The sequence below is a fragment of the Mytilus galloprovincialis genome, chromosome 2 (assembly GCF_965363235.1).
Source record: "Mytilus galloprovincialis chromosome 2, xbMytGall1.hap1.1, whole genome shotgun sequence".
NCBI lineage: Eukaryota > Metazoa > Mollusca > Bivalvia > Mytilida > Mytilidae > Mytilus > Mytilus galloprovincialis.
The window spans coordinates 92,508,137-92,527,143 of record NC_134839.1 but is presented as its reverse complement, the minus strand read 5'-3'; the positions used below and the strand labels follow the sequence as shown (position 1 = coordinate 92,527,143).

General features: G+C 32.2%; 1 protein-coding gene across 16 annotated transcripts in view; it reads left to right on the top strand.

Annotated features, from left to right (window-relative positions):
* Window positions 1-19,007, top strand: part of LOC143064877 (beta-4C adrenergic receptor-like) — a 45,541-nt gene that overhangs the window by 9,898 nt on the left and 16,636 nt on the right. For 11 of the 16 annotated variants that reach the window (XR_012975342.1, XM_076238052.1, XM_076238051.1 and 8 more), the window contains 2 exons: window positions 6,052-7,343; window positions 10,972-11,095. Coding sequence is in view for 14 of the 16 variants with exons in the window: in XM_076238052.1 (XP_076094167.1) it covers window positions 6,453-7,343; window positions 10,972-11,095 (1,015 nt within the window). In the remaining 2 variants the exon portion in view is untranslated. Of the gene's footprint in view, window positions 1-1,812; window positions 2,038-6,051; window positions 7,344-10,971; window positions 11,096-13,758; window positions 13,836-18,207; window positions 18,302-19,007 lie in introns of those variants that run through there. The other 5 variants (XM_076238062.1, XM_076238060.1, XM_076238061.1 and 2 more) reach the window with 5 other exon arrangements.

Here is a 19,007-nt window from a genome sequence, read left to right as displayed (position 1 = left end):
AAAAATTCTAAAAAATGGGTAACAATTGTATCGAAAATAGAAAATCGAGTGCACCTTTTTATGTTAGGGTGTGTTTAAGTTGAATATTTTGTCTTGAAAATGTACAAGGCAAGAATATTTGATACATCATCTCGCTTCAGATTCTAATATTTTATATATTAAAGCTACAGGTTGACTTAATAACATAAAAATATCACAGTACTAAAAGATGAAATAAATGGGTCAAGTGAAATACCTATCTAATGAGTCATAAAAACAGAGTAGGTGTGTTCGAATAGCTGTTTTTTTTTACTAAAAGTACTTGACGACAGTCTTTCAAGTTGGATGATGAAAATGCATATCTTCGAAAAAAATCAACTTTTTGTGTGTGATAACTAAGGTTTATAGTCTTCAACCACTAAAAAAAATCTAGTCTGCCCTTCCACGAAATATTTAATTAGAATTTTTTTAAATGTTTATGAATTTTTTAAAAATTCCACCTGGCAACCGATTAGACAATAGTTTTAAGTTGAATCAATGCAGACAAAATCATTAACTGATGCTCATTAGCAAGTAGATATATTTGTCTTTTATAATTCAACTGACATATAAGGATCGTGATGGTGCTATGCTGATAAATTTATCGGTTTCCAAGAGCAAAATTGGCAGCGCGTCATCCCTACAATGGCTTCCATTTCTACGATTGTGAAAATTACCTGGCGTAATGGGGAGATAATTTTGACGAAGTAGATTCCTGACTGTAAAGGATTAAAAAAAGAAGACAACACAAATACGTCGCTTGAGTTTCAGGCTGAAGTAGCGCTTATTGAATTGACTATATGATCAATTATTCTTTACGTAAGGCACCTTATAAATATGTAAAGCTGTGACTTTATCTATTATTCATCAAAAGTACTAACTTATACCAAATTTTCTTATTTGTAAAAATATACTGACACTCACTTGTTACTTAAAACATTAAAAGCTTTATAAAGAAAATTGTTAATAAAATTACTTTGACGTACAAATTTTGCAAATCAAATGATGTCGATAGCTTGGATCAGGATGCCAGGCTAGCTTAGCACGACAACGACCGGAATTTCTCGTTGTTAAGGTCAAGGTGAGGTCAAAGATTTCGATGAAAATCCCCTATCAACTCAATTGAACTTTTAGTGCTACCGTCTGGCCTAATGTAACAGCAAATATAAAAAAAATATATATATAATTTACCACTATCTACAAGTCAAAAAATGGCCCATCAAGATTTTCTAAGTAAGAGGTCAGTCATCATGTGGACATTTACCGTTGTGAAGTTCCTCTTTGGTTCTTTTCAGGTTCAAAGAACAAGAAACTAGATAAAACAAAGGTTTTAAGTAACCTTAACTCGATAGAAACATTCTTTCGACCAATCTTAATTCATATATAATAGCGTATATCACTGTGAGGAAAAGAGGATAATAATTTATACAGTTATTTATAACTTCAATAATCAAGGCCCCTGATGAATTCAATAGGACTTATAATATCGACATCACGAGCCTTTTTAATATACATACTTTCAATATTGAAGTATATTGTAGGGTAAAAAAATGACAATTTTCAACGCAGGAAAACACAATTTAAGCTATAAGGGCTTGCAAGGGCATGCGGTGCTCTTTGTGACGGAGTATTTGTATTGTTATCGATCAATTGAAACAGTCTATCCGTTTACATTTTTGTTTTTATAGTACAGATTATTCAAGTGGACACTTAAGTTATTAAGGAAATTCATTGATTACTAATATATACAATCATTTGTTTCAATATATCAAAAATACATTTACATCCGATTTTGGGAAATTAGGATTAACTTTTGTATAGATGAGCTGTGTCAGTAAAGATGACCATGTAGTAAATGGAATGAATGGTCACCATACCTCATGTTGATTTCATGTGTGTTAAATAAACGTTAAGTACAAAGGAAAACACTTTGTAAATATTTATCTATTATTTACAATACTAATATACTTAAGTTACCTGGATAAGATATGTTGTCACCTTACATGTACATGTATTCAGGTAAGATTTTAAATGTTTTTCGGACAAATAAACTTTCAAATAGCACCGCAAAATGAATTGGAATAAAACGCGAAACAAAAATACCATTTTTTTTTTGTATTTTATAAGAGTTAAGGAATTTTGCATACTCTATGATCGTTCGGTGTTTTGAAAGAAGTACATTATTCTTCTAAACCCTTACTAATCAATAAAAATGTATTCATGTATTTAGACGTGAACCAGTCACGTGCGTGTCTATGCTGTTCTTTCGACAGCATTCTCTACGCTAACGTCATTTTCAAACCCCCGTTAATTAGTTTGTTCTTAAACTCAAGTTTTTCTACTGTTTTACACTTTATTTCCATACCAGCTTATTTTACCAGATACAAGCCTTGGCGAGTTATTGTCATTCCTATGTGTTTGTCGTTGTCAGCCTTTTTGTTATGCAACCTATGATCTTCAGCTACTTTAGAAATTCCGATTAGCCTGAATAATCCCCGAGAAACCTAGTACATGTATCAGGTGTGTGATCTTAGTCTCTTTCAACAAACTTAAGTTGCTGCTATCTTTAAAAATGGGTAATATGTAAATTAGTGTCCAACATAGACAGAGGATAATAACTCTCAGCGTATACATTTTTCAACGACTAGTTCTAACAATGTGTGGCAATACTAGAACTTAAAGACGAAACATTTACAGAGATTATGCCCTCAAACGACTGTTTCTGGCTAATGATACATTTGTGTCCATTACCCTACAGAATCTATCAGTTGTTTGCACCCTCAAATGACAATGTTTAACCAACAAGTTGAATCACGCCTCTGGGTGTTGGATTTCCTCGCTGTGTTGAAGACCCATTGGTGGCCTTCGGCTGTTTTATGCTCTTTGGCCGGGTTAGTGTCTCTTTGACACATTTCCCATTTCCTTTCTCAATTTTATGACATCCATCACTGAAATAAAAGCAGGTGATTGTTTAACATCTTAAAAAACTGTAGTAGATATACATAAATATGACTGGTAAAAACGCTTGGATCTTAAAGGGGCACTAGCTGTCAAATTCATGTTTACCGATTTTAATCAAATTCTCATATTTGATTTATAACAATGTAAAACATTAATCCAGACAAAGCCAGAGGGATACGATGGAACTCTAATACTGTTCTAGAAGATCTTGACTTTGCTGACGACATCGCACTTCTTTCCTAAAAATTTAGCGACCTTGATGAAAAAACACAGAAATTAACAACTGAAGCTGAAAGAGTTGGAATGAAACTTAACCCCAAAAAGTGTAAAACTCTGAGACCCAAGCAAACAAAGAATAAAGAGTTGATAACACTATACGAACAGAAAGTAGAAGATGTAGACAAGTTCACATACCTGGGAGCAGTTATGGACAAAGAGTGAGGAGGAAGTTGTGACATCAAAAACAGAATACAGAAAGCAAGAGGGACATTCCATCGCCTAGAAATATATGGTATGCAAGAGGAATCGGCCGAAAAACAAAAATACACCTATATAAATCATTAGTTAGACCTGTATTATTGTATGGATGTGAAACATGGAAATTAACAATCATTGAAGAAAAGAAACTAAATACCGTAGAACCCCAATGCCTAAGAAAGATCCTAAAAATAAGATGGCAAAGTAAAACATCGTACAAAACAGTAAACGAAATAGCTAACACCAGAAACATCAGTTGTGAAATCAGAAGGAGACGGTGGACATGGATAGGACATATATTAAGGCATGAAAGAGACAACAACAGCTATGTAGCTCTACAATGGGCACCTGACGGGAAAAGAACCAGAGGAAGGTCAAAAACTACATGGAGAAGAACAACAGAGAGAGAATGGAACCAACAAGGATGGACAAGTTGGAACGTAGCCAGAACAGCGGCAAAAGATAGAAAAGGGTGGAAAAGCAGCGTGGAGGCCTTTTGCGACTTCTGGCGCGGAGAGAATTAAGGTTAAGGTTAAGGAAAACATTAATCCAAACTTTTAAAATGTCTGAAATAATCAATTAACAAGGCACGGTCGCGAAAATACGTAGCTTCGTTTCGTGTATATTTTAGTCTAGATGCCATCTAATTAACTATCGAGTTGACCTCTAAAGTCATTCGATGACCATATAAGCGATGTAATTAAAACATAAATATAGATATAAATAGATTAGCAAAGTCGTGCTGTTGGATTTTTCTAGGTCTACTTAATTTCATATTATAGATGAAAAATAAAAGTTTATCATCGTTTTTACCTGTATAAGAAAGATTTTTTGTGGATCGAATCAGTCAATCAAATGATTTTCCTTTGTTTCACTTTCAATGTGGACATTCTTTTCCTTTAAATAACTTTACACATACAATTCACGTAAGCTAAGGGGTTAATTTGAAGTTCACATGAATACGGAATCAATGAGGTCGAATTATTCACTTGCAAGTGAATAATTCATAATCAATATTTTTTTAGCTTATTTTGACAAAATTAAACCATACTAGCTACTAAAAGCGAATTGTTATTTGCATTTCGTTAATGATTGAGCCAAAAAAGAAATAGTGTATTAGATTTTTCATATATCTCGTAGCTAGTGCCCCTTTAAGAAGCTTAAGAAATACCTATCAAGTATCCACACATTGGCATACGAATTATTAACAATTAATTTTAAGATCCTCCTGTGAATAATAATTGATATATATTCTGAAAATCTAAACTTTAAAATTGATGAACAAGCAATTTAAGATTTAATTATCATTTCATTGGTTGTTGGTATTTTAATGAATATCTTTTCTAATGCAGCAATATTTGTGATATTAATTTTGACTGGATAGCGCAAAAAGAACATGATGGCGAGCCATGATTGATTATCCGAAATTGCTTTCATGTGACTGATATTAAATTATGATTTTGCGGTGTATTTGTTCAGTTGCAATATAATGAAGATAACAGTATTGTATTTTTACATAAACAAATAATGTGACCCTTGCACTGAAGAAAAAAATAAGTTTCTTGGTCTTTCCCCAGATTTCGCTTAAATGGACTAGAATGCTGTTAATAAACTGAATTGATTTATTTCCAGAAAGGCAAAAAAAAAAAAAAAATATCGGAAAAAAATAATGCTATTTTGTTAGGTGACCTGTTCAGGTTTATGGGAGCCTCTCTATTCCATTTAATGGCTACATGAATGCAATATTCGTCAATTCATACAAAATGGCATCTATGCAAATGCGTCCGATAGCACATTTCTGGATCTACATCAGGAACACTCAAAATCGAATATTTAAAAGCCAATAATGTTTAAGAAAACCCGAAACAGTTGCAGTTAGAGCTATATGACAAAAAAGGACCTGCATTATGGCTTAAACCTTTCAAGGTCAACTTTTCAAGAGGAAGTATTTTTAAATTTATAAACTAAACGGGCAAATTATGAAATGTTTGTTATAGATCTTGTCAGTATCGAAGTATTGACTAGCTACTGCGGTGATGATACCATTGGGGACGTTTAAGGGAATATCAGAGCTTAAACCTTTGCAGTCAGAGTGTGCATGCTGTAATGGATAGTTAATCGTACATCGATGTTATGTAAGGAAGGGGCCTTATATATATGATCTGAAGTACCAAATAAACCATATGCCGATTAATACACAGGTCTTTGTTTTTCGGCAAACAATTTAACCCTAATGGCAATCGATTAATTCCCTTTTAATTGCAGAACCGTATATTGATATAGTAAATACAACGCTGATATGGATGCCATGAATATGTATTTAATTGGGAGTCTCTGGAGATCATATTCGGTTTAATCAAAATTATGAAAATATCTCATCGATAAAAGATACACTGAATCTAGCTAGTAATAGTTATTTGTGAACTTTCGTTTAGAACTAGAACTGTAAAGTTTCATTGAAATGAGACTACTTTCACGTCTGTTGTTTATTTGCTTTTTCTTTTATGTAATTATAAAGTTAATGAATATATCTAATAGAAAAATTCAGGGTTATTTGCTTGTTCAGGTTTATAAATATTAATTTTTCTATTTCAGCAACTACATAAAGAACGGCATAATTAAAACACGCAGTTAATACAGTTCGTTCAGTCAGTATAGGTCGGTATAGCTAACACGATGAAGCTATCACCGTTTCTACAAAATATGAGAAATCATTAATGAGTGTAAATCCTATCATAGATTCGATTATTTTAAGCATAAGTTTACAAACACAGAATGTTGGAAATATAGATACAAGTGTAAACGTGGAGCCAATATACTTCATCATGACGAAGTGATTAGCAGCGAATGGTTGAGTGGGAAAATAATTACTGAAAGAAGTAAGACATTTTATTAGAATTTTACAAATTTTAAAAGAATAATGCACTAGTGTTTCTAAAAATCAAACAGTTTTATATTTTTAAGTCGACGGCATAAACACACTTTTAGCATTATCGATGGCAAATATGTGGAATAAAACAACCGCAAGTAAAATTCTTGCACCGATTTTTCCATACGAAGACGACGGAAATTCAACAACATTAGGAAATGTATCACGGGAGCATTTTTCCCTTGTGGAAACAGCAATTTTCGGAACATGGATATCCATTTCAATGGTGTTTGCTATTTTTGGCAATTTGATGGTCATAGCAGTTGTTATACGACATAGAGGCATGCGGACTAGAACTAATATGTTTTTAGTGAATTTAGCAATTGCAGATTTTTTAGTTGGAGTTTTATTAGCACCGTTTTCTCTGACAACATTAATTGCGAAGGATTGGATTTTTGGAGATATTCTATGCTTTATAAATAGTTTTTGCAACGCAGCATTTCTTATAACATCCATACAGACTTTAATGTATATAAGTATACACAAGTATTTATCTATCACTCGCCCGCTTACTCAAATAACAAAATGTAAAATCTTAATTATGATTGGTGCTGCATGGGGATGGGCTATTGTATGTGCATCCCTCACAACATTCATTCTGAGTACATCAAAATATAAAGAAGGAACGATGCAATGTGGACCTAAATACCCTACATATTCTACAAAATCGCTTACTTTCCATTTCATAATCCAAGCATCTAACATATTTCTTCCGCTTTTTCTGATGATTGGGTGCTATGTCCGCATGTTTGCAGAGATAAAGCAGCACATGCAGAGATTAGATGAGAATACAGCACTAGACCGCAAAATGATTTTTAGTCAACAGAGGAGAGTTACCATCACATTATTAATTGTCCTATCTTGCTTTGTATTATGTTGGATACCGTACTGTGTTTACTCTAACTACGCAGCATTTGTACGAGACAAGTCAACAATACCAAGATATGCCAATGCTATTGTAAGTAAAGTTATTCTATATTCATAGCTATAAATGAAACTCTCTAATTCTTGTGAAATGGAAGTATCTGTATTTATTCTTTATTACTTTATGTATGTATTGTTTTAACATGCATTATCTATAGAAAACAATAAGTTACTTTTGTTTGTAATGTTTGTTTCCTTTAATTTATATCATTGTCTTGTCAGTACACCAACTAGCTGTCATTTTATTTTTCTTGCACCGTAAATTTTGTCAGTGTTTTGGTGTGTTTTTTTAGGACATTTGTATTTCTGATTGAATGGGATGTGCACCGTATCTTTCCATATATAATGTCATTTCTAGAACCGAACTGTCCTTTGTGATTGACTGAAATATGGCAACAGCCTTGCTTGCGACATCACAGACAGATACATAATCAACCACAAAGGCAATCAAATTCTTCTTAATTTTCGAACACAGCCAGCAAAAAAAAAATATATTGGAAAAGTGCCACGTTTTAAGATTTTTTACATTAAAAAAAATATATCGTCAGCAGTTTAAGAATATAACAATGTACAATTCAAAACCAGCAATACATGAATCATTTCTAAAGACACAGAACTCAGTTGATTGATAACTTTTTTCGTCAAAATGTCTGTATTCAACTGATAATAAACTGGCTCGTTTTCAATTATTTGTTGTTTGAAATTTATTTTTAACAACACACATTATGTCATGATATTACATTTGAATCATATTTGCGTCAGTCACTGACGAAACAGCAAGAAAAACAAAACAACACAATACCGGCATTTATGTCTATCAGCAGAAAAAAGTCGAAGTTCGGCATCAAGTAATTATAAAAAAAACCATTAAAAATAGATATTACTACTGCATCACACAAAAAAGACGAATAGGCCTGGAGGTCACCATACATTCTTCAACAATAGTCTGTTTACTCACCAATATATCAAGAGTTGTAAAAAATAACAAATATCTGTGATTAACACGAAGAACCGATGGTTCATACAAGAACTAACTAGAAAAAATCAGTACAAGAAAAATAGTTAACGATATAACAGATAACAAAAACACAGGCGTTTTGTTACATCTCAACAGAACACTACACTGGATGTACAATTCTAAACATACTACAGTTAAAAGGTTTCCCTTAGTAAATTTTCAACATGCATATGATGTATATTACTCCACGTTAATACGATAATACAGTGCAACGAGTTGTGCCCTTCCAGTAATATCAAACAAATGTGAATACTTATGAATTCAAAAGTTTTTGTTACTAAAATTAATATATTAATTCATTTTTTCTATATGCATTGCTTGTCGCCATTCAAAATTGGAAGGACGTTACAATGGTGTTGTCTGTGTTTTTTCTTCACTTGTTGTTATTGGTTTTAGCAATGGTGTTGTATGTGTTTATTCTACACTTGTTGTTTTTGATTTTAGCAATGGCGTTGTCTGTGTTTCTACACTTGTAGTTTTTGATTTCAGCAATGTTGTTGTCTGTGTTTCTTCACTTGTTAATTTTGATTATAGCAATGGTGTTGTCTGTGTTTCTTCACTTGTTAATTTTGATTATAGCAATGGTGTTGTATGTGTTTCTTCACTTGTTGTTTTTTGATTTTAGCAATGGCTTTGTCTGTGTTTCTACACTTGTTGTTTTTGATTTCAGCAATGTTGTTGTCTGTGTTTCTTCACTTATTGTTTTTGATTTTAGCAATGGTGTTGTATGTGTTTCTACACTTTTTGTTTTTGATTTTAGCAACGGTGTTGACTGTGTTTCTTCACTTGTTATTTTTTATTTATGCAATGGTGTTGTCTGTGTTTCTTCACTCGTTGTTTTTTTTATTTTAGCAATGGTGTTGTATGTGTTTTTTAACTTGTTGTTTTTGATTTTAGCAATGGTGTTTTATGTGTATCCTCACTCGTTGTTATTAATTTTAGAAAGGTGTTGTCTGTGTTTCTTCTACACTTGTTGTTATTGGTTTTAGCAATGGTGTTGTATGTGTTTCTTCACTTATTTTTGATTTTGGCAATGGTGTTGTCTATGTTTCTTCACTTGTTGTTGTTAATTTTAGCAATGGTGTTGTCTGTGTTTCTTCTACACTTGTTGTTATTGATTTTAGCAATGGTGTTGTATGTGTTTCTTCACTTGTTTTTGATTTTGGCAATGGTGTTGTCTGTGTTTCTTCACTTGTTGTTTTTTTATTTTAGAAATGGTGTTGTATGTGTTTTTTAACTTGTTGTTTTTTATTTAGCAATGGTGTTTTATGTGTTTCTTCACTTGTTTTTGATTTTGGCAATGGTGTTGTCTGTGTTTCTTCACTTGTTGTTTTTTTATTTTAGAAATGGTGTTGTATGTGTTTTTTAACTTGTTGTTTTTTATTTAGCAATGGTGTTGTATGTGTTTCTTCACTTGTTGTTTTTGATTTTGGCAATGGTGTTGTCTGTGTTTATTCACTTGTTGTTGTTAATTTTAACAATGGTGTTGTATGTGTTTCTACACTTGTTGTTTATGAATTTAAGCAATGGCGTTTGTGTTTCTTCATCTGTTGTTTTTGATTTTAGTAATGGTGTTGTCTGTGTTTCTTCACTTGTTGTTTTTGATTTTTGCAATGGTGTTTGTGTGCCTTAAATTGTTTTTATTGATTGTCCTGTTAGTGTCTTTAAAATTATGTCTTATTACACGCTGTAGTAACAAAACGTTTGCTTAATCATCAAAAACCCTCCCAAATGGATACATTACATAATTCTAGTTTTATACTTTTTACAAATAAAACTTAGTAACAGTTATTTGTGAAAGAATAATTTCAAGTCTATTAAACATAACTCAGATGCTAGTTTACTTTAATTGGTTTTATGTTCTAGTGTTTGTAAAGTATTACATGTAATTTCATTTATAAATATTACATTGTAAAACAATTTAAATGTTCCAGACAACACTAAATATTTACGTAGCATTTAATGGTTTGCATAATAGATTGGTTTAAAATCAACTAAGGGCTGTGGAACCGAATTATTGGAATTATTATTTATTTATGTGTTCGTTCTTTTCTAAAAGCATCTCTATTTGTGTGGTTATGTTTTTTGTTTTTATATTGTTTGTTTTGTTTTGGGTTTCAAAATTTTGGGAGGGGAGAGGGGGGTTATTTTGTGCTCTTACTGTCGCAAGTTCTTGTGCGATCCAAAAAGGTTATTGTTCTAGTCAATATTTTTTCTCATGTTTCGGACTGAAAAGTGTTACCTTGGCAACCGAGTATTGTCTGTGTGACAGTAGCGGAACGTGGTACTACATTGAATTAAGGGGACATTAGCTACGATTTGGACAAAAGTCCAAAATGTGATTCTTGTGTCAAGTATTTTAAAGTCGGAATTTTGAAATATTATTTCGTTAGAAGCAGTCAGTTTGGCTTGAATTTGTTGAAATAAGCTATTTTTAAACTTAATAGTTTTTGGGGCCGTTTAAAAAAGATTACCAAACAGTACGGATTTTGCTCACTGTTGAAGGCCATATACAACGACCTATTATTATATTTGTTAAAATCATAGTCCTTTGGTTTTGAAAGTTTTTCATTACATATAATTATGTATATAAACGCTATATATATTGTAATAAATAATTTGTTTTCTTATCTTTTTTCAACAGGCCTACTGTTTTGGTTATATGAATTCCGCCTGTAATCCTATTATATATGCTTGGCGTAGTCCGTCCTTTCGAGAGGGTTACAAGGAGATATTATGTCAGGAACCATCCTATGTCGTATCTGATGGTAAGTCACTTATATATGGTTGATCACTTTACATTTGTTAAGTATCTCAATTTAAAAAAACACGGGAATGCACTTACAGCGATCTTGAGTTAATTGTTTATTTGTTACAGATGTATTGCAATTCATCAATTATACTTTATTGTATAATCATGTAAACATGACTCGTTGATTTCTTTTCCTGTATTATATTAAGAAGCTAACAATTTTCAAATTGTAAAGATCAATTTAGGCAAATGTAAATAAACTTTATTAGAAAAAAACCTTTAATATCGTCTACTCAATTCGTATAGCTTCCAATTGTATGTTGCTTATACCATGTATATATTCATCTCTTAAACTTTCTTTTTATTTAGTGGCTTTAAGTATTAACTTTTATACAAATCAAGAACATGTATTATCAAATTATAAAAACACAAAGACATCCATTACAGGGTGCATCAGTGAGTTTTTGGCATCACTTGGGTCGTCTGTTTTTGACTTTGTAAAATATATTCTCAGTAATTATTATTCTGCAAATTGGTTCAAAATCCGAAAAGATGGTAGTGGCAATAAAAATCCAATGTAGGAGTCTAACTTTGCTATTTTTACGTTTCTAGACTAGAGCACTGAAAATTTGAAATGCGTATTGTAAACTTTTACTGCTATTCTTTTAACATTTGAAAGTCCTGCCAACGGTATTTAGGGGACTTTATTTTTTTTTGTGGTTTAGGTGTTATATCATGAAGTAAGGGATCACATCCAATTGAAAGATTTCGCTGTTTCTGAACGTAGAAATGGGAAAAGCTCTAGTGCGAGTTGGGTCTGAACTCATAAGGACACACATTTATATATATATATATTTTTTTTTATAAATCTCATTTATTTTTATTAGTTTCAATTGAATCGACCTTCTTGACGCCTTTTAATTTTTTGATTTATTTTCATTTTGCTTTGCAGAAAATGCCGTTAATATATCTCTTAGGATGTTTTTTAATGTTTCACTGAATAATCAAATGAGGGTTTCCATACAAGTACTAGTCTGGTAAGGCTGGGTACGTTAGAATTATTCTGTATGGATTCTGAAAGTTATAGCATTATTGCATAGTTTGCATTCAAATGTTTGAGCATACATATATTATATAATTATAACAGGAAAACAGTTATGCTTTATAATTAATGATTTTTGAGGTTCATAGAGCATATGTGTAAGAAGCTTCCTAATCTTAGCAGGTCAATTTTAAAGTACTCTTAAAAGGGTATAATGAATTGTTGAGACTCAAATTATTGCAAGGGAAATACTGATGCGTATACATTAGGTTCCTTTTTATAGTTGTTTTATATGCTTTAATTTTTATTTATAAAAGATAAGATATTTTAGCTGCTGTTTATTGACATACTTCATCAATATAGAAGGTTATCATTGTGTAAGCAGTCATTTCCCGAGTAGTCCTTATTCTAAGTAGTTTTAAGCAAATTATTAAGTTCTTTTCAACACATACTTTATACGATAATAGATTTGATTCATTAAATGAAGTATCTTGCTTGGTCATATCTCACCTGAACCTCATGCATTCATTGTTTCGTAGAACGTTCCTATTCTTAATATATAAAATAATACAAAGATTAGCCTGGAGCCAAATGTCAATAGCCTATTTTCATATTTTGAAAGCATTCGCTTGCATTAATTGATTGTGACCATTGCTTGTGTATTATTATATATTAGGTCATGAAAGAAGTTTGGGTCATGAAAGAAGTTTGCATGTTACACGAAAAGAAAGATAGTAAATAAAACACACAATAGAAATAAGAGATATATAAGTTCTTAAAGTTCTAATAAAGAATTATTAATGAAATTTAATTGTCAGATAAAATAAACTGCGTCACGTCCACGTTGCCCTGTTACTGCTTTACCGGCCTTTGTTTTCACTACTCCATGTTTGAATGATAATTATAAGGACCAGGTCATTCACTAATATTTGCACTTTCTCCTACATTCTTGTTCAAATATTTGACGTTTTTGGGAAAATTAATAGAAAATTAAATTGACTATGCATAGAACAAATACACGCAGCTGTCAAAAACTGTAATATGGTTTGCAGGCATAAAAAAGTGTACGTTCAATTGTCTGTGTGAAAAAATAGAAAATTATCATGTTCGAAGGTAATGGTTTTCCTGCTTTTATTTTAATAGTACAGGCCAATTAAGCAAGACTGAAACAAATGAAAATTCGAATGTACATTGTACTCTTGTTTTATGCGTATGGTCTGTTTTTCTTGTTTCATCCTCATCATATTTAGAAGTGCTTTGAATTCATTACTTTTGGAAATACTAAACTGGGGTCATTATGTTATATGGTTTTGAGAAAATAATGCACATAGTCATGATTATTTACAACGACCCCTCTTCCAAATACAAACAAGACCATTTATAATTTGTCAAATTGACAGAAAAGAACCATTGGTTTAGATAATCGGATATTCGAAAAATAAAATGCGATAATGATAAATAAATGCGAACAATAGGTTGTTTAGTATATATTTTCTATGATCTGATCAGTAAAAAGCAAATAAGTACATATTAGGGCAAATATATACTCAACTTCTTAGTACATGTGTAGGTTACCCATGGCATAACATGTACTGAAAATGTCTATGTTTGTTTACTTACAACTGCTTTCTGTTCAGCCAATCTATCTCAAGCCCCTGTTACAAGACATTACATCAGAAGACCAGATAAATCTCATATTAATGGAGAGTATGAGGTATTTACGTTGTATGTTCAGAATATGTGCTCATAGTCTTGTTACCATTTTAGTTTGCCGGAATTGTGATAGAATTGGTTTAAGTTATGCTTTAATAGATATGTGTGTAGTATTATTATGATTTTATTGAGTGTAAAAATGTTTTGTGACCTTCCCTATGCATATTGATGTTATTTCTGTTCTTGTCTTGAATTTTGTTGATATATGCAGAAAGAAAGAAAAACATGTATCTTATGTTAAATAATTTTGAAATAGTGAATAATTTTCAAAACGCTATGTATTCCAGAGAAAGCCCGCTTCAAGTTTGTATGATTAAGAAGAGATATGGGTATACATTAATGCGACAGCCATCGAAATACATACAAAAAGCAACCGAAAACACACGAATGAGTCAACTTACAGACTTTAACAATAGAAAGTGTTCATACAGGAAGGAGGTGGTGCCCCCTGTCCCTTAAAGTTAACATTAAAAAAAATCCCCTTTGAAGGTTTATTTGTCTCTTAAATTTGACTCTTTTTCATCACGGGAGTGTTTACTCTGTCTAAAATTTACAATTCGGGGCGGGGGGGGGGGGTACCTTTTTATGCCTTATCAAGGGTCATTATGTCTTTTTGGTCTGTGCGTCTGTTCGTCCGTCTATACCGCTTTAGGTTAAAGATGTTGGTCAAGGTAGGTTTTTATGAAGTTTAAGTCTAACCAACTTAAAACACAGTACACATGTTTTCCCATCTGAATGCCAATTTAGAGTTTTTATCCCAATTTCACGGTCCGCTTAACATAGAAAATGATAGTGCGAATGGAGCATCTGTGTACTATGGACAAATTCTGGTTTTAATTTTATTACTGGTTAGGTCTATTACATTCAACTTTTCTAATTTGATCACTTATTGTGTTTCAATAGAAGGTTCTAATGTAACCTCCTTGGTTCTGGGCTTATTTGGAATGATGTTTATGAAAATAGTAAAACAGATATAATCAGACGAGTTTTAGTGAAATACAAAACATTATCATGATTAAACTTACATGTCTGTAGCTTTGCAAAACTTTTGCAAGCTACAGACATTTTAGTTTTTTTAAACATGTATGGAACTTAGCTAAACATGTATGTAGCTTAGCTAAACATGTATATAAAAAAGAAGATGTTGTATGATTGCCGATGAGACAACTATCCACAAAAGACCAAAATGACACAGACATTAACAACTATAGGTCACAGTACGGCCTTCAACAATGAGCAAAGCCCATACCGCATAGTCAGCTATAAAAGGCCCCGATAAGACAATGTAAAACAATTCAAACGAGAAAACTAACGGCCTTATTTATGTAAAAAAATGAACGAAAAACAAATATGTAACACATAAACAAACGACAACCACTGATTTACAGGCTTCTGACTTGGGACAGGCACATACATAAATAATGTGGCGGGGTTTAATATGTTAGCGGGATCCCAACCCTCTTCCTAACCTGGGACAGTGGTATAACAGTACAACATAAGGACGAACTATAAAAATCAGTTGAAAAAGGCTTAACTCATCAGATGGACAAATATACAAGTGGACGTGGCCCGGTACTTATACATCCAGACACAAAAAGACACAATGAACAGACCTGAGAGTACTCGCAGTTATCTGACAGCTAGTTCAAAGCCACTAACAACTAATAAAAAAATCATGCAACTAAGAAAAGTTTTGAAATAAGTTTAACTTCGTAGAAAGACGAGATGCTGATCTATAGCCCTTTTCACAAAAAATCTTTAGTGTAAAACTTATCGTAAGTCTAAAATATTCCATGACAGTTCAACTAAATATTTTCTTTTACACTTATTTTTTTTAAGGGCTCCTTAATAGATATGACCTAGTAGTCTTTAAGTAGTTCATATACATTTGTCATTAGCCTGTCAACGCTGAGGTTGTGAGATCGAGTCCGATATTTATTGACTGCATTTGCCAGTTTTAATGTCGTAGGTAGGTTGTTCTTCTCGGATACTCTGGTTTTCTCCACCAATTAAATCTGACCGTTATGGTATAGCTAAGTATGCTGAAGGTGGCTTTAAACACCAATAGTCAATCAGTAAAATTTGAATAGATATGTGTGCTATCTGCTCCAAGTAAATGCTATATACAATTACTGGTCAGTAGTTCGAAAATAAATCAAGGATAATTTCTTTAAGTTATTCATAGGGAAATACAGATCAAGATATCATTTGGCTGTAATTAGGAAATTTCTTCGTCTAATTTGAATAACATTATTCCGTTCACGTTGATGAAGCTTGGAATGGAGAAATCGTGCTTTGAATCACGAAAATCCTTTATGGAATAGATAATGAACGGTGGTGAATTGTAATATTCCATTTCATAATCAACCCATTGCTAACCATATCGGAAATCTGACAACAATTACTATGGACTGATGAATTTGCAATCAATTGTCTGATATAATGGAAATTATATTTAGAGACATGGCCTCAACGATTAATGCAATAAATCACAACAGGAAAGGAACGATGAAATAATTAAGATAAATCCCTAACAAAGAACTATAACTGTTAGATAATAACTTTGATTGATTGATTGTTACTTGCTTAACGCCCAGTGGCAATTATTTCATTCATATTCAGGAACAGAACAAATTAATGATTAATACAATAGGTAGGTTTTAATGTAGATCGACTGGGACGAGGGAAGGGCGGAAAGCTTAATTTTAACATATTTTATTTGCCAAATTTCTTCTGTGGACTGCATTTCGAAAATGAGGGTATGTTGGATAGGACAGAAGCATGCCACCTACACACGTTTACGGACGGTCCCCATCTATTCGGTTCTTTAACATGCAGAAAGCGCGCAACTCCAACAAGACATCCGAAATTAATGTCGCGCATTATGACCCCGTACCAAACTACGCGTATATACACACCTCAAAGTCAAATGAACGCCCCACTTAAGAAAGTATTTTACTTTCGTGCGGGAGGTCCAGGGAATACTATATTTTCACAACCCGTCAACATTTGGAAGACTATACAATAAGATGTAGTTTGTTTTTGTATGCCAATTGTAACTAGGTATGCTATGGGTTTTATAACCAATTCCACATGACATTTTAAAGATAAGTTTTAACTTTTTATTGTCAAACATCAACTATGACCTGTCATTGTATCTCCCCTCCTACAAATACCAAACGCAACAGTAACAGTACAACAATACATGCGTTGGTACTGTGTTGTTCTTCGGTAATATGGCCCAAAACAGTTTGTTAAATATTTTAAAATCTAGAAGCTCAAACTTGGGTATACTTCTAGAATATTTTAATGCAATGCGTTCTAAATGAAAACTTGCTATGAGGTTAGGATATTAATGGATATAAAAAAAAACCGTGTGAGAAAAGTGATTGATTTTCTGTGGTTGAAGTTATCATTACGGGTGGTGTCTTGTCTTTATCATTGATATGTTTCATGCTTATTTCTAGAAAGGTTAACGTTTGAGCTTCATATAATGTTAAACATGTATTATGGGTAGTAACAAGGCTTGGATAAATGTACATCACTGACAAGAATAACCGAAGATTTATTAAATTATACGTCAATGAGTCGAAATAAGAAGACATTCAAAAAGACTTATAGGCATAGTAGAATTAAACTTCAATTGTATCTTTTTATACAAAAAAAATCTTCAATTTTTATCGCAAGGAAAATTATTCAAAATTCATGCGTTGCCTTCAATTAGAATTAAACGAATGTTCCCTAATTGCGAACTATGAGTCGGCTAAAGAGATACGAAATGACAACTTACATAAAACAAGGGTGCCATCGTTTACGCAACACATTCAGACTGATAAAGATGGATTGTAATTTTATCTCAGTAGAATATCTGCTTTAGAAAAAGACTTATAAATTATTTAGTTTCTTATAAATTGTCTGGTAGATTAAATTATCTCCAACATCATTCTTCGAAAGTTCTATGTAGCTATGCTACAGGGAATTCTATTTTATACATGTTTTGTTATCCATCGTGCGACTTTGCAGTTTTTAATTAGTTTTCAACAAAGCCATGCTCGTATATTGGAAATTTTCCGTTGATGAATAGAAAGAAGTACATAATAGTCCCAATTGTCCGTATTCTAGTTATATTATATGTACATTGATGTTTTGCCATTTGAACAATTCAAGTATAAAACCTCCAGAAAGATGTTCTAGATGGGTTTGATATTGATTAAAATAGTCACTGAGCATACATGCTGATGACAAATGCATTTTTATTACACAACAGCTCTGAATATTGGACTTCGCAATAAATAAGCTAGCGATATTTCACATTATGGCTGAATGGGGTGTCATTATAAAGGTTGAACAATAAAGTTGTGTATCTTTTGAAGGTCCATTAGGTACAATTAATATCAGAACAAGAAGACCAACACCAGAGATAAGTAAAGAAATACGGAATCGAAAAATTTCTGGACCTTGACTAGGGTAAATACTGGCATGACAATCTTTGGATCTTTTGACTTGTCCTAGGATAATATATAACAACTATAGCTAAGTAGAAGCATGTTTAAATCAAAGGGTTACTCAGTGAAGGTGTGGAAACCATCAGTGTTAATAATAGGTCAGATGTGTTTGAGTAGAAATCTAGTGGTACGGCAAAATGAATAGGAAGCATGTATAGCATCAAAAGTAGATTCTACACGAGATAAATTGTGTGTCATTAAAATAGTCACAAAGTTCTAAGACTATTCATGTTTTGCAAGATAGTTGTAGTAAATAAAATTAGGTATGCACTAAACTATTGCAGCTATCTTTTAGCTTCGAGTGAGGTGAACACGTTATCTTTTACATATAAATCACTGAACTGATATAAGAAATATAACTTGACAATCCATTGATCTTGAATATATTATTTGATTTCATAGTGGTAGTAAGTATATTATTTAAATAATACACTTTGCTCCTTTGAGAGTCATCTTGGTTTGTTCTGTGACGATTTCTAATCTACAACATTACAAAATAATGGCATGCTCATATAGAAAATGTCTTACTCAATAAGATAGTCTATTGTCTCATCTGAGAGTAGCAATATTTCTTATAGTCATTGAATTCCATTTAGTAACAGGACTTGCAAAAAATACAATATTTGGACATAACTACCAGACACCAGCTGTGACTATATATTGAACTC